We start from the raw sequence: 16872 nt of genomic DNA, 5'->3' as shown, positions 1-16872 counted from the left end.
TATCACGATTTGTTTATTCTTCTCTTGTTGGGTATTTGCATTGTTTAGGGGTTACTATGAATTAAGGTTCTGTGAACATTTCATGTATAAATCTTTGGGCAGGCATATTTTCATTTTCTCTTTGGTACATACCTAGTAGTGGAATGTCTTTTTTGGTGAGGCATCTGCTCAACTATTTTAAAAGCAGATACCATTTAAAAATTTGGGTTGTTTTTCTTATTTTTGAGTTGTTGAATTCTTTCTATTTTCTGGATATAAATGTTAAAGCAGTAATTGAAACCGTGCACCTCAGATTGCGACTTGAACCCATGCGGCCGGGACTTGAACATGGCCAAAACCCTGCTTGGGACTCGAACTCACGGTGTTTTAATTAGAATCACTCACCTGGTGTCTGGACTTACTGAGGCTCATGTTCTTTGTGTCTCAGCGTGGAAAGAATTCAGTGAGAGACAGAGTGATAGGTAAGAAGCAGATTTATTTAGAGCGAAACACACTCCACAGACAGAGTGTGGGCCATCTCAGAAGGTGAGAAAGGCACCAAGGTATGAGGTTGTCAGTTTTTATAGGGGTGGGTAATTTCATAGGCTAATGAGTGGGAGGAGTATTCCAGCTGGTTCAGGAAGGGGTGGTGATTTCCAGGAATTGGGCCACCGCCCACTTTTTGATCCTTATGGTTGGCCTTGGAACTGTCATGGCACCTGTAGGTGTGTCATTTAGCTTGCTGATGTGTTACAGTGAGCATATACTGAGGCTCAGGGCCTAGTGGAATTTGACTTATCTGCCATCTTGGACCCATTTGGTTCTAATCAGTTTATGTCTCGTCCTCTGGCTATGTCATTGTTTCAAAGGTTGTGCCCTGCCGCCTTCCCTCCTGTTTCATAATCAGCATTTACTTTATTATGACTTGTGAATATTATTCATGGCTGAGCTTAGAGAATTATATGACTATACTTTTTTTTCTTATAAACTTGCTTAACTGGAGGTAGTAATCGTCTCCCTCCCCCCCCCCCCCCCCCCTTATTTGTTTGATTGGTATTCTACATACATTTATGATTATGGTTAAATTCTCTGCAAGACATATAAATCTCACAATGCATTCAAAAGCATCAGTCAATACTTCAGGTGGTGTGTGTGTGATTTCTTTCCCTCTGTCTCTCTCTCTCTTTTTTTTTTTGTTTCTTGGAAACATCCTTCCTAGAGCTGTCAGCACAATGAATGGAAATTACTTGCTCTCAGGTTCATCTCTGAAATTTCATACTCTTGAGATTTATCTTAGAAACTTCCAGAGAGAAGATCAAATAAACAGGATTAGGAAAAGGGCTCTAGATTTTTCAGTAGTAACATAGAAATCAGAAAACAGTGGAGCACTGCCTTCAAAATTTTGAGGGAAAATGATTTGCAACTTAAAATTCTCTCTAACCAAACTCTCAATCAAGCATGAGGGTAGAATAATGACATTTTACATTATTATGCAAAAGTCAAAAAATTTAGCCCTTATGACATCTTCTCAAGAAGCTATTGGAAGGTGTGCTCTAGACATGGGTTCTAGGAAACAGGGCATCAATCCAGGAGAGACAAGAACAGGCATCTTCCTGGGCCACTGCAAGACAACTATGCAGCAAGTTGAGAGCAGTAAGCTCAGGCTGGGACAGTAAACTGGACAAAAAAGGGTGTTTCCAAGAAACAAAAAGAAAAGAGAGAGAGAGAAAGAAATCACACACACCACCTGAAATATTGACTGATGCTTTTAAATGCATTGAAAGATTTACATGCCTTGTAGAGAATTTGACCATAATCATAAGTGTACATATAATATCACAAACAAACAAATAAGCCAGTGGTTGGGGATGGTGGGAGGGAGACTATTATTACCTCTAGGGTAAGCACGAAGTTCACAAGAAAGGAAACAGAATCATAGAATACTACAACTCAGCCATGAATAATATTCACAAGTCATAACATAAATGCTGATTACTGAGTTAAAGCTTTTGATAAAAAGACTTGGACAATGAAGGGTGCAGAAGGATGCCTTTTGAGGATGTGTGGGGTTAAAGATAGAATTTCCTTTGACGTGGTGGGAAAGATAGAATTTCCTTTGACGTGGTGGGAAGTCCTAGAATACTATCCAAAATGGAAACATCAAGAAACAGCACACAGGCATATTATTTGGAAATGTGGAAGTAAATGCCAGGAAAACAAAAACAAAATACCTGTTGAAATAATTTAAAATGCTTATTTCTGGAAAGTGGACTCGAGTTAGGGAGGGGCTGGACAGGACAATGAGAGTTTGGGTTATAAACTTTAAAAATAGAAAAGAGAGATTAAAATAAAATATTCCAGAACCCTCCACCCTACCTCTCACGGGCCTCCCACATTTATCACGTCTGCCAGGCACATAGCTATCATTACCGTAGGAATTGAGGACTTGGCCCTCCAGTGAGTTCTGTTACTCTCAAATCTCTACACCGATTGTCTCTGGAATTTTGCATCTATCTGGAAGGGAGATTGTGACCTCCGACAAGCTACTTAACTTCCCTGAATTCACTCACCTGTAAATGGGAGTGATAAACCTAGCTTGGAGGGATATTGTGAAAAGGCAATGAAAATTATGCTTGTAACGTGGTTGGCACATAGTAACAGCTCAATAAATATTAGCTTTTGTGGTTATTATTTCCTGAAAACAAACACCATCCACTCATCATTAACCAGTGAGAAATAGGGTGTCTGTGAAAGTTGTCATAGTTTGAAGACAGAAAAATCTTCCTTCGGGGGACCGAACTCGCCTCACCCCTTCTCCAACCTTGCTTCTTCTTTGGGCCTCCCACCTAGTGGACTCCGGCCGAGATTAGCCGAGGGCAATAGTCCTGCCCCCGGAAATGTCCCAACTCAGTTGCGGAGCTGAAGCAGAAAGAGAGAGAGCAAGTGAGCGCGGGTTCTGTTAGGCCTCGGGGAGCCACCTCAGCGCGACGGGAGGAGGCGAGTCTGGGAGGCACCCCCAAAGTGACTGCGATGGAAGCCCGGGGGTGCGCGCGGTCCCGGCGGCCGCTGCCGGCGCTGCTGCTGATCCTGCTGCTGCCGCCGGCCGCGGGCGCTGCAGGCGCTGCGGACGCGCGCTGGAGCGGGCAGGGCACCATCCCGCACCTGCAGAGCATCTTCCTGGGCCGCTGCGCGGAGTACATTGCGGTGCTGAGCCCCGATCTGCGGTGAGCGCGGCGGCTGGCGAGGGAGCCGGAGAGGAAGAGGAAGGGACGGGGAGAGGAAGGGGAGGAGGAGGGGGGAGAGGGAAGGAGGATGGGGAATCTACTGGGGAGGGTGCACTGGGTGGGGTCTGGAGGTGAAGGGTGTGTGTGTGTGTGTGTGTGTGTGTGTGTGTGTGTGTGTGTGTGTAAAAATGAAGCGGGTGCTGGGGAGTGGATGAGGATTAGGTAGCAGTGAGTTTGGACGACAGCCAGCGTAAGGTTAACCAGACCCATCAGACCCAGGAATATGGTCTCCAGCTGGAATTCCCCGAGTCCAGGTACTTTGGGAATTCAAATTTCAGGTCTTCTAATTTAGAGGACTTAAAGTTTGAGTCTCTCTTGCCAGCACTGTGCTTCTTACTAATTTTTGCTCCTTCCTTGGACACATTTTTTCTGTTTTCATGAAGTCCCTCTCTTGTGCCAGTTGTTTTTATTGTGACAGATTTTAGGCCAATAAAAAAGAATGGAAAATAATGGGAACACCCATGGAACACCATGTTACCACCCAGCATAAGAAATAAGTTACAAATGGGGTGGGAAATGGTTTTGGAAAGCTAGTTTGGACTTGAGGAGTTGCAGCGGACACTGGAAGTCATACTTTCTGCCTTAGCAGGAGGTGGAACAGTCTTTCCACACTCTGTGCTCACTCCTGATTTTACAAGGTCGCATGTCCGCCTGATCTCACCTGGCCCCCAACCCTAGGATGGACCTGTGTCTAAATGAAGGGGCACCTGAAGCTGGCAGCCCATGTGGTTTATTGGAATTGTCACCTTCTAGCTCTGTGCATTTTCTGCTGTCTCTGTGAGCCTGTTCTAAGAAATGTGTGTTGCACCTCTGAAAGACACTTCCACTGTCAGATTTCTAAATCCATCACCAAAGTTATTTTTCTTCCTCTTCTGAATTGGGGTTAATGCAAGAGTTATGACAATTTCCTGTCTCTTTTGTATGCCCAGTTCTGCAGAGTTGATATTTGACAAAATCACTAGTAAAAACTTGGAGAGAGAAACGGAAATATATCACACTGGAATGTGGTCTTTTGTTTTTTTTCTTCTTTTTCTTTTTTAAACTTGTACTTTTCCGCAGGGACAAGAACTGCACAGCCATCTGGGAAGCCTTTAAACTGGTGCTGGATAAGGATCCCTGTTCTGTGCTTCCCTCAGATTACGACCTTTTTATTAACCTCTCCAGGCACTCCATTCCCAGAGACAAGGTAACTCTACCTTCGCCTCGGTAAAACGTTGCTCTGTCTCTATAGAGACAGACAGTGTCCAGGCCAAGCAGCCAACTCGCAATGTGTGCCAGGCTCTCTGGTGGGAAAGTGGCTCTGTCTTCAACGGTGCTCCTGGGTCTCCTGCCTGTCCTGGGCAGAAGGAACTTTCCTAAGTCAAGAAGTCAGTGCAAAAACCACAGGAACATCAGGGCGTCACCACACCTTTCCCACGGGGCCTCTGCACCTGGCTAGCTCTGAACAATCTCCATCCTAACTGGCTCGAAAGGCCTGAACCTTGAGTACTTCAGAAAACCCTCTGTCAGTATCCTCCCAGGAGACCAATCCCTCCTCTTAACAGGTCTTAAGATTATATCCATTCAGGACCAGTTTCTTGAAGAAGCTGGTTAACATATAATCATGTGGTTTACATGTCTGTATTCTGTCTGTACTCTAAGCACTAATACAGTGAAAGTAAATGAGAACATCTATGTAAATTGCTTATTTAGAACAGTATCTTGAGTTTAAAGAAAGTTAGATATCATTTTTATTTCTCTGACATAAATTCTTTTTTTTCTTAATGAAGGACATATTTTTGACATAAATTTTTTTTAAACATCTTTATTGGAGTATAATTGCTTTACAATGGTGTGTTAGTTTCTGCTGTATAACAAAGTGAATCAGCTATACATATACATATATCACCATATCCCCTCCCTCTTGCGGCTCCCTCCCCCCCCCCCTATCCCCCCCCTCTAGGTGATCACAAAGCACTGAGCTGATCTCTCTGTGCTATGTGGCTGCTTCCCACTAGCTATCTATTTTACATTTGGTAGTGTATATATGTCCATGCCACTCTCTCACTTCATCCCAGCTTACCCTTCCCCCTCCTCATGTCCTCAAGTCCATTCACTACGTCTTTATTCCTGTCCTGCCCCTAGGTTCTTCAGAGCCATTTTTTTTTTTTTTTTAGATTCCATATATATGTGTTAGCGTACGGTATTTGTTTTTCTCTTTCTGACTTCACTGTGTATGACAGACTCTAGGTCGACTCACCTCACTACAAATAACTCAATTTCGATTCTTTTATGGCTGAGTAATATTCCATTGTATATATGTGTCACATCTTCTTTATCCATTCATCTGTTGATGGACACTTAGGTTGCTTCCATGTCCTGGCTATTGTAAATAGGTTGACACAAATTCTTAACTTGAGTTTTTCATTGTAAAGCCATGTAACATTGATGTTTACAAATGAAAACATCTTAACATTGATTTTTTTCATTTGTAAAGGCAGGTAAATGGAGCTGGGAGGTTCAAACACATAATAGGCTGAAAACATGATTTTTGAGTATATGTTGCCTTTGAACCTTGCAGCCTCTTGGTCAGTAAAAAGGGGAGCTGTTATTTTTGTTCTCCTTTCTCATGGACTTTGGTTGATAAACTCAGTAAATACTGAGCTAATTCCATGTACCAGGTGTTGTTCTCAGAGTTTCAGATGCAACAGGGAACAAAACAGCCTCTGCCCTTGGGAAGCATCCAGTCTAGACAGAGATTGCTGGTTGGAATACTGAGGATCTGATGGCATGATGAGGGGGATATTGTTATTTGTATTATTATTATGTGAAAACATTGTAACTTCATAGTGGAAACTATAAAGTATAATATAAAAGTAATGTATTTTTGAGGCACTTTACCCTTTAGGAATTCAATTTGTGATTGCATATCATCCTCACCACAGCTCTGGGAGAAGAGAAAGGGTTCATACTCCCCATTTTCCACATGTGGAAACTGAGGCACAGGGAGATTACATGGCTTGTTCAAGATCACACATTTAGTATGTGACAGACCCAAAATTCGAACCCAGGTCCCTTGATTTAAAAAAAAATCGATCTATCTATAATTTTTTAACTACTAGAAAAAATATAGATGTATGTATGTATCTGTATTTTTTCTCTACTGGGAAAATATTTCATTAACATTTGCATGATACCCTTGGAATAAAGCAAAGAGAGCTGGTAGCACTCTCTGAATGGGTAACTAAAGACAAAAACAAAGAAGGTTCAGTTGTTGTGAGGCAGGTCCCAGGTGAATGAGAAATGGTTGGCCTGACTTGTCTTGATGATACTGTGCCTGAAGAAATCTGTTTTGATTTCATTTTGTGTTGGTTTTTCCTTAGTCCCTATTCTGGGAAAACAACCACCTCCTTGTCACCAGCTATGCGGAGAACGGCCGCCGCTTTATGCCACTGTGCAATGTTCTGTATGGCATGGTTGGAGATTTCTTGAGCTGGTGTCGACAGAAAAATGCCTCTGGTAAGACTTCTGCACAAATCACAAGAAAAGTCAGGGTTCCTATTTACTATGCATATGCCATTTGTGCTAAGTGCTTTCGTATGCGTTTTTATCTCTTTGGATTCCGCCCCCCTCAAATCCTCTCAGGTAAAGTGGTCATAATAATAATTAAATAATAACAATGATAATAGAGAAAGAGAATCTATCTTTTGCTAGGTACTGTTCTAAGCACTTTATGGGTATTAACTCATTTAATCCCTGCAACAGCCCCATGGGATAGGTCCTATCCTGATTCCTATTTTGACAAACGAGGAAAGTGAGGCACTGCTTAGGACACTTGCTTAGGATTGCACAGTGCTCAAACTGCAAAGTCAGAGTCTGACTCCAGAGTCCTGCGTGACTCTGTCTCACTATCCCCATTTTCCAGAGGGGGAAACTGAGGCTTTGGGAGGATAAATGACTTGAAGAACTAGGGCCAGGATTCTCCCCTCTTCTCACTGATTCTGAAGCTGCTCCAGGCCACCAGCAGATATTTCGAGATTCAAATTATTGACTTAAAAAAAAAAAAAAAAGCACAACGTGAAAGCTGAGAGTCAAGCTTTATTTAGGGCAAAATGAGGACTATAGCCCAGGAGACAGCACTTCGGATTGCTCTGAGAAACTGCTCCAAAGAGGTAGGGGGGAAGGGTCACTGTTACATATGACTTTAGTGAAGGGGTGGGTGTGTGAAGTCAGGCACGCATTTTGGCAGAGACCTGCTGCTAGTCACAGGAACAGATGTCACCGTTAATAATTTTAGTACTTTCCTAGATATGAGGAGATGCAAGACTTGGGCTCATAAAATCTTCTCCTGAAACTATTTAACTATCTAAAGACCTGTTCTGCCAGCTTTTCCCACAGCACGGAGGGCCTCTTTCCTGATCTCCACCCTGAACTCCCCTCAGGGGGTGTTGAAGGTCAGCGGTTGCAGTGGCTCATGATTTAATCCTTGTAGAGGTAGATGGCAGGTGCCAATTTTGTAGTTGGCAAAATCACAGTGAAAGTTAAAGTCACAGGGGCTGGCCTGATGGTAAGGAAAACGCTCTTCATTCATCAACTCCCACGCTAGGAGCTGGTGATACAGCGGTCTCCGCCCTCAGGAAACAAGTAGTTTTGTGAGTGCAGAGAGGTGTGCTCTCAGGCGGGAATGACCCAGAGCTAGGGAGTAGCAGAGGGAGACAACGGCATAGACCAGAGCCTCGGGAAGCTTCCTGGCGGCTCCGTTCATTCACCCATGTATAAAGTTTGTAGAGTGCCTCCTCCGTGCCAGTCCTTGCTCTTCTAGGCACTGGGAACACAGCAGAGGATAAACCAGGAAAGTAATACCTCATCCTTACTTTATAGGGGCAGGGGTGGAGGTAAGACCATCAACAGGCAAGTAAAAACATATACGTATAGTTCGCCGTAAGATTATAAAGGTTACAGAGAAAAACAAAACAGGGAAAAGAGGGTAGGGAGTGCTGGCTGGTAAGGAGGGGAGAGGGAAGCATTGCAGTTTTACACGGGCCCGGCGAAGGCCTCACTGAGAAGCTGATGTTTGAGCAAAGACCTAAAGGACTTGAGGAAGAGCATTTCCTGACAGAGGGAACAGCACGTGCAAAGGCCTTGAGGTGGGAGTGTGTATGGCATATTTAAGGAACAGAAAGGCAGGCAGTAAGTGAAGGGGCAAGTAGTAGACTGTGAGGCTAGAGGAATAAAGGAGGGCCAGACAGCACAGGACATCGTGAGGATGCGGACTTTCACTTTGCGTGAGACGGGCAGCATGGCAGGGTGCAGATCAAATGGACATGGCCATTCTTCCAGTGGACTGTGACCAGGAAGCCTCAGTTTGATGATCCTACAGAGGGTGAGGGAGCATGGAGGAGGGGTGAGATGGAAAGATCATGAAGGGAGGGAGATGGTGGTATAATACAAATTAATAGTTGTCTTGGACCCCCTGGTTCCTGGCGCACAGCTCCTGAAACCCTTGGGCTCTGAGGAATGATGAGTGTCTTTTGTATGGTAATGGGATGACTGGTGGTTGGGAGCCCCTAGATAGCTTCAGATGCGGGCTGGTCACCAAAAAGATAGAGGCATCATTAGAGAGTTGGGACTTTCAGCCCCATCCTCTGTTCTCTGGGAAGGGGCGGGGGACTGGAGATTGAGTTAATCACCAATGATTTAATCAATCATGTCTACTTAATGAAATCTCCATAGAAACCCCTCTCTGACGGGGTTTGGGGAGCCTCCAAGTTGGTGAGCACAACGAGATGCTGGTGCTCCCGGGGGAGCAAGGACGCTCCATGTGTTTCCCTTCAAGAAGTTCACATTTTGCCCTGCTTCGTTCTCCCTGGAACGAATTGTCAATTAGCACTTTCTCCTTTTGTTATAGAGTAAATGGGGAACAAATCCCATTATATATCTGCTGAATTTTGTCCTTAAAATTTTTTTTAATGTAATACATTTTAACATTTTCTATATTTTAAATATTATAAAATTTCTATTTTCTGGTTAAGGACTGTTACTTTCTTGGTCTGTTTTTCTTGTATTTACTTCTAAGACCTGGGTTAATTGGAGAAGGCATTTCTCCCAACAATGCAAGAAAAAAGTTATATATGTAATAAATATAATTTTTAATATATAATTTTTAATATGGATATAATGTATAATATAATATTATATATTTTTGGACATATGTATATATATATATATATATATATATATATCACTTGCTAGAGCTCCAGTAGAGAATTAACCCAGCTGTTTAGTTCTCTGCTTTCCTCACATTTGTGCCGAGCACAATGACAAATGTCTGTGGGCAGAGCTATGAACGTTAAGCCCATACACATTATGTAGAATGAGTTTCAGTATATTTTGCGGAGCCAGCAAATATTTTCAATTAATTCTTCCTTGATATAATCTTTGAAATAAAATGTGTTTGTCTGTTTTCCCTGTAGGACTCGACTACCAATCCTGCCCTACATCTGAAGATTGTGAAAACAATCCTGTGGATTCTTACTGGAAAAGTGCATCCATCCAGGTAATCATGGGATGGCTGGCTGGGTGACTGAGCAGGTGTGGGATCTGTGAACAGGGGACAGAAGGGTTCAGAGGCTGGGCCATTACTAAACTTCTCTGAGTCTCAGTTTCTACCTTTGCAACATTCTGATTCACGCTCTCTTCTCCATAAAGGGGTGAGGATTTAAGAAGCTAAAATGCTTAATGCAATGCCTGGTACAGAGAAAAAATTCTGAATGTTAGCTCCAGAAGAAGGTGTTAAACAGTGATTATTACTCTGGTGTTGTGGTTGTCGTTAGTAGTTCAAATCAATGTGATTTTGATTGAGGTGTGAAGTGGGGTAACCCCTGCTTTATAGGAGAGCCTGGGACCCCTAAGATCTAGATGTGGGCGTCAGAGATGTGCACAAGGTTGATATTAACTGAAGAGGAGGCAATAGGAGACCAGGGATAAGCTGGAGACAAAGAACTGGTCCCCTAAATGTGGGTCTGTTTCTCAGAGGATATTGTCACCAGAGTTGATGATAGCTATCGGTAGCTATAACATGCCAGTGACTACAGCTTACATTTTCTGTCACCAGTGTTAGACCAAAGATTCCAAATAAAGAGGGTGCAGTCCTTAGCTCAAGTATTGAGCAAAGCAGTCAACTATTAACTGTTAGCTGTATTGACTAGGAGGCTGGTGGATGTCAGGTCCTTCTACCCACGGCCACCAAGCTCCTTTCAGGGCTCTCTGTGTCTCTTCTGGTCCTACTTCCTGCTCTGGATCACCAGGTGTCCACTGGGTCCACTGTTAATCAGGGTGAGTGAGACTGGTCCAGTCCCCCACCACAGCTGCAGTTTGGATCTAAGCAGAGGGCCCGCTCCAGACAGAAGCATTCTTATTCCTGTGCTCTCCTGCCAGCTCCGGTCGGAGCCCTCCGTCCATGCCCGCTCCCCACAGGCTCTGCTTGGAGTGCTGCCCGAGCCCCTCAGTGAGGAGTGGGAGGTGGTGGACACGTCATCACTTGAACGTGGGATCATAACGACAACTTGGGGGTGATGTCAACATTATATGTTAAAAACAAACAAACCGTATTCTCCCCAGCGGATCTGCCCAACTTCAAAGTGTGCCGGAAGCCACCGTCTTATACTTCCTTCAACTCTAGAATGGGAATCTAATAATCATGCTCACATTTTATGAGCCCTTAGAATACGCTGGATGGTCTGAACATGAGGAGAGGTAGTCTAGTATAGTGACGAGGAGAGGGTCTGAACTATAGCAAATAGGTATTCAATAAATGTTAAGTATTATTTTAAGTGATTTGATCTTTACAATCCTATGGGGTAGGGACTCTTATTACCCTTGTTTTACAGATAGGAAAAATGAGGCACAGAGAGGCCAAGAAACTTGATCAGACCTATTACCCAGCTACTAAGTGCAGCAGCCAGAAACCACATTTTCGACCATGACTTCATAGAGCCTCACTGTATCTGCACGCATGTTTTTAATGAAAAAAAATTTTATCATCAATGTAATAACTGCTCAGGCTAGAAAATGACAAATTATAGAAAGTATAAATAAGAAAACTAATCATCCATATTCATGCTACCTAAGGGCAAATAGTGGTCATCAGACCTTGACATTTGCAGATTTAACTGAGACTGTTAGCCTACTTGGAAGCAATCTGAGACAGGCGTGGCACGGAGTACATTGTTGCTTTGTTGCGGCTGGCATTCGACGTGGCTCTGCTGGGCATGTGTCACAGAGCTGCGTGATACCCCCTGCCGTCCCCAGCACCCGGCTTCACACTAGAATAAATGTTTTATCAGGGAAATTATATGCTCCAGTAGTGTTCTCAACTGGAGATTTGGGAACTTCTCTGGACCTGTCTGTCCCTTGGGAATCTCAGGGACAGACAGGTCCAAAGAATATTGACTAATATTCCCAGACTTCTGCCTATTTATTTATTTTATTTTATTTTATTTTATTATTTTTTTTTGCTGTACTCGGGCCTCTCACTGTTGTGGCCTCTCCCGTTGCGGAGCACAGGCTCCGGACGCGCAGGCTCAGCAGCCATGGCTCACGGGCCCAGCCGCTCCGCGGCATGTGGGATCCTCCCGGACTGGGGCACGAACCCGTGTCCCCTGCATTGGCAGGCAGACTCTCAACCACTGCGCCACCATGGAAGCCCTGCCTATTTATTTTTAACAGAGTGGAGCACATGCTCTGTCCACCTAGTCTTGCTTTTTGCTTTGAATGTAAGCACTTTCTATGTTATTGCATATCTTTTGTAGACTTTTTTTTTTTCTTTTGTAGACTTTTATTAATGGCTGGGTAATATTTCAGACACGAAAGGGCCATAATTGACTTATCCTTCCCTGTTGTTGACTGTTTTAGACTGGTTACAAACCATGTTGCAATATACATCTTTGTGCACATCTCTGTGCACCAGGTGATCCTTTGTGCTGTTTACCAAGTATTTCTGGCTCATCTTCTGAGCATGTGGTTTGCACTCATTCTGTCTCTTGAAGTTACTTATGTGTGACTTACGCTGGCCAATAGGATGCGAGTAGGAATGACTGTGTGACATCTGGGTGGAAGCCTTTAAGAACTGGTCTGTGATTTGCCACTTTCTTCTCCCTTTCCTGATAACCAGTGACTCTGCAGTTGTGGAGACTGCATCAGCTTGGGTCCCAGAGCAAGGACATATGGAGCAAACCCCAAACCCCAAATCCAAACACTTGTGATAAACATGTAGTGTGTGCATGAAATAAATCTTTCTTGTTTAAAGCCACTGTGATTTTGAGGTTGCTTGTAATGCCAGCGTAAGTTAGTGTACACCGGCTGAAACAATGCTGGAATCTGATACTAGTTTGCATTATTTTATAATGGTAGATTCCCAGGCATGGAATTACTGCGTTTTTGACATTTCAAAGCAGTTTGCTTTCCAAGATATGCCAGTTTGCATCCCTCTGGCTCTATGAAATACCAAATTTATCCCATCCTTGCCAGTACTGAAAATTGTCAATTTAAAAAACAATTGACCATTTCATAGCTTAAAAATGACAGCTTACTCAAAATGCTTGTTTCTTTTTGCAGTATGCAAAGGATAGTTCTGGGGTGATCTATGTCATGCTGAATGGTTCAGAGCCAACAGGAGCCTATCCTGTAAAAGGGTAAGAATGCAGCACCAACATGTAAGACAAAGATGCCAAAATGTGTTTTTAGTTGTTTTTAATGGAGGCTTAAGAGAGTCATTCACATCCTCAGTCTAATGCTTGCTTCAGTAAGATCAGGTAGAGAAAAACAATTGAATGACCTGGAGATCAGAACTATGTCCATACATTTATAAAGCTGATGAATGCCTGAATGAAACAAGTAACCTAAAAATTAAAGCTAAAAAGTGCCCCCCGCAAAGCTTTAAAACAAAAGTAATGTGTAAGTCAACTAACATTGATATGGGAACAGTATCATATTGCTTTAGGACTTTAAGAAATGTCTTTCTTGTTTCTCAGGTTTTTTGCAGATTTTGAAATTCCCCACTTACAGAAGGATAAAATCACACGCATTGAGATCTGGGTTATGCATGAAATCGGGGGATCCAATGTGTAAGTTATGGTGCTACTGGTAATGATCTTTGTGCAAACCTGCTTTTCTTGGATGTAGTATGATCCAGTCTGATTTACATTTACATTTCTGGGGAATCAACAGTCTTCTCTGTTTCTAATGTGGTAGGCAGAGAAAGGCAAAGGCTTGACTTTCTGGAAATGCCATGAGTCAGCCCTGAGCCCAGAGAGAAAACCTCCTTTATCCAGATACTCCTCTCAGCCTTTCTGAGTAGGTCATTTGTGTAGGTCAAAGCCAGTTTTTCTCCCTGGTCATTTAAAGCTCAAAAGCCTCACTGGGAGTTCACAGAATGGGCTCATGGACCATGTAACGAAGACGTTCTTCTCAGAGAACAACCAGTTTCGCAGCTGGGTCTCAGATAACTGGCTAAGGAAACTTTTATGATCCATATTTTTCTCGGAAGCCACTAACTCAAGTGGTTATATCAACTCAGATATCAATGCAAACTTGAACTCATCCTTCTCATCAACAAAGGGCAATGCTGGCAAAACTAAAGATAAAAAACGTAAACCCAGTTGGCTCAGAGACAAGCCAATAAGGCCAAGCCTGGTAAAAGCTGTGCAGCCGTGATGGTGCTTCAGAAGCAGCTGGGGCCCTGTCCTTCAGAGCATTGAAGCTACATTGGGGAAAACATTGAGTGGATATGTTATTGAAAGAATGTTCTGGAAGAATCTTAGCAAATTCCCCATTTCAGGCTGCCAGGACCCCCTAAGACTCACCATATAATGAGTGATATTTTTTTTCTCTTGGGCAGAAGATTAAATTTGCAAATGACTTATTACATAGTCATACCAGAATCTGCTCTTCTCTTCCCAGAAGACAACTTATACCTATTGTTGCATGAAAAACAATGTGTATTGTTTTTCTTGTTTCTGTGAGAAGTTGCTTTTTGTCTAGATATTATGCTTGCTTGTTGTTTTAATGTATCTATCAGAGAAAGGTTGTCCTTTGAATCTTTTTTTTTTAAAAACATCTTTATTGGAGTATAATTTCTTTACATTGTTGTGTTAGTTTCTGCTGTATAACAAAGTGAATCAGCTATACGTATACATATGTCCCCATATCCCTTCCCTCTTGCGTCTCCCTCCCACCCTCCCTATTCCACCCCCTTAGGAGGTCACAAAGCATGGAGCTGATCTCCCTGTGCTATGTGGCTGCTTCCCACTAGCTATCTATTTGACATTTGGTAGTGTATATATGTCCATACCACTCTCTCACTTCATCCCAGCTCATCCTTCCCTCTCCCCATGTCCTCAAGTCCATTCTCTACATCTGCATCTTTATTCCTGTCCTGCCCCTAGGTTCTTCAGAACCATTTTTTTTTAGGTTCTATATATACATGTTTGCATACGGTACTTGTTTTTCTCTTTCTGACTTACTTCACTCTGTATGACAGACTCTAGGTCCATCCACCTCACTACAAATAACTCAATTTCGTTTCTTTTTCTGGCTGAGTAATATTCCATTGTATATACGTGCCACATCTTCTTTATCCATTCAACTGTTGATGGACACTTAGGTTGCTTCCATGTCCTGGCTATTGTAAATAGTGCTGCAATGAACATTGTGGTACATGACTCTTTTTGAATTATGGTTTTCTCAGGGTATATGCCCAGTGGTGGGATTGCTGGGTCATGTGGTAGTTCTATTTTTAGCTTTTTTTTTTTTTTTTTTTTTTGCGGTACGTGGGCCTCTCACTGTTGTGGCCTCTCCTGTTGCGGAGCACAGGCTCCGGACGCGCAGGCTCAGCGGCCATGGCTCACGGGCCTAGCCGCTCCGCGGCATGTGGGATCTTCCCAGACCAGGGCACGAACCCGTGTCCCCTGCATCGGCAGGTGGACTCTCAACCACTGCGCCACCAGGAAAGCCCTACTTTTAGCTTTTTAAGGAACCTCCATACTGGTCTCCATAGTGGCTGTATCAATTTACATTCCCACCAAAGTGCTAGAGGGTTCACTTTTCTCAACACCCACTCCAGCATTTATTGTTTCTAGATATTTTGATGATGGCCATTCTGACCAGTGTGAGATGATATCTCATTGTGGTTTTGATTTGCATTTCTCTAATGATTAGTGATATTGAGCATCCTTTCATGTGTTTGTTGGCAATCTGTATATCTTCTTTGGAGAAATGTTTATTTAGGTCTTCTGCCCATTTTTAGACTGTTTTCTTTTTGTTTTTTTGATATTGAGCTGCATGAGCTGCTTGTATATTTTGGAGATTAATCCTTTGTAGTTGCTTTGTTTGCAAATATTTTCTCCCATTCTGAGGGTTGTCTTTTTGTCTTGCTTATGGTTTCCTTTGCTGTGCAAAAGCTTTTAAGTTTCATTAGGTCACATTTGTTTATTTTTGTTTTCTTTGAATCTGTTTTTAATGAGATAAGGAAATTGCAATTCATTGTCATCTCAGCACATTATTCCTGTGTCAGGAGAGATAATAAAGGGGTAAGAACACCTGGTTGTCCACATCTGTGCCACAGGATGGAGGTGCAGGTCATGAGCTAAGAAAATGGGGGTCCCAAACTGCTCAGATTTTAGGGGGAAAAATCATAGAGAGTGAAAAATCACATGGCTGATAGCTAATTGTGTTTAGCACTGCTTTGATTGCTTTTATTAAAAGAAAATAGGTTAAATAACCCATTGACTGAGCTCTGTGTCTAGGTGTCCTGAAACCTCCATGTCATTGCTTACCAAAAAGTTCTAAGTAGTGAACTTGGCCCAGAGAAGGACATAGAGATTTTGGCAAGGTTCTAAAACATGATGTCACTCAACACCTTACCCTCTTCATTCCCGTAATGCCTAGAATTCCGCTTCTGTGAAAACTTCCTCCAATGGCTCATTTCCTCCCTGTACACTCCCTCTCTGTTAATTTTATAGTGGGGAGGCTGTTCACCTTCCCACTCCAGGTAAACTGAGGCCGGATCCTGTCTGCAACGTGAATAACATACCTACTCATCACAGCTGGCAGTGTTGTACCCACCTCTCTTTGCCTTTATCAATCCCCCTGCTTAACTCTGACCATCGAGAGGGCAAGAATCCTTGTTGATGAGAATGTGGGGAGATAGACATCTTATACTCTGTTGGGGTGGTCAACGTGGGGTTCAGTGTGGCAGTGCCATCAAGAGCCTGAAAATGCATTCAAAACCTCAGTGACAGAAAACCTACTTTCAGGAATGTATGCTAAGGAAACAAATAATTAAGCATGTGTATGAAAATGAAACTTCAACAAGGTTTTTTTGTAGTGTCAATGACATTGCAATATAGGAATGAACCTTGGTCTTTAACAAGAGGCGACTGTGTTCTGATTATGTAAGGTAGACCAGGCAGGAATTAAGAATAATGGCAGAGAGGTATATATGTATAGACACAGACATGGGCAAATGCATATTACAAAATGCGTTGGGCAACAGAATCACATTGTAATATTTTAAAAGTCTTGTGGGAATAAATGTACTGTAAAAGTCTAGAATGATGTACACCAAAGTGTT

General features: G+C 42.8%; 1 protein-coding gene across 2 annotated transcripts in view; it reads left to right on the top strand.

The window, feature by feature from the left end:
• The first annotated feature begins 2938 nt into the window (after nt 1–2938).
• BST1 (bone marrow stromal cell antigen 1) overlaps nt 2939–16872 on the top strand; it is a 29392-nt gene continuing 15458 nt past the window's right edge. For both annotated transcript variants that reach the window (XM_029235457.1, XM_029235458.1), the window contains exons 1-6: nt 2939–3203; nt 4323–4449; nt 6626–6761; nt 9716–9798; nt 12858–12934; nt 13274–13366. In XM_029235457.1, coding sequence (XP_029091290.1) covers nt 3010–3203; nt 4323–4449; nt 6626–6761; nt 9716–9798; nt 12858–12934; nt 13274–13366 — 710 coding nt within the window. In that variant the 5' untranslated portion in view covers nt 2939–3009. The remainder of the gene's footprint in view (nt 3204–4322; nt 4450–6625; nt 6762–9715; nt 9799–12857; nt 12935–13273; nt 13367–16872) is intronic.

This window comes from Monodon monoceros, unplaced genomic scaffold (assembly GCF_005190385.1).
Source record: "Monodon monoceros isolate NGI ecotype Baffin Bay Population unplaced genomic scaffold, NGI_Narwhal_1 Super_Scaffold_20, whole genome shotgun sequence".
In the NCBI taxonomy this organism is placed as follows: domain Eukaryota; kingdom Metazoa; phylum Chordata; class Mammalia; order Artiodactyla; family Monodontidae; genus Monodon; species Monodon monoceros.
The sequence above is the reverse complement of the archived record's forward strand: the minus strand, read 5'-3'. Positions and strand labels throughout refer to the sequence as shown.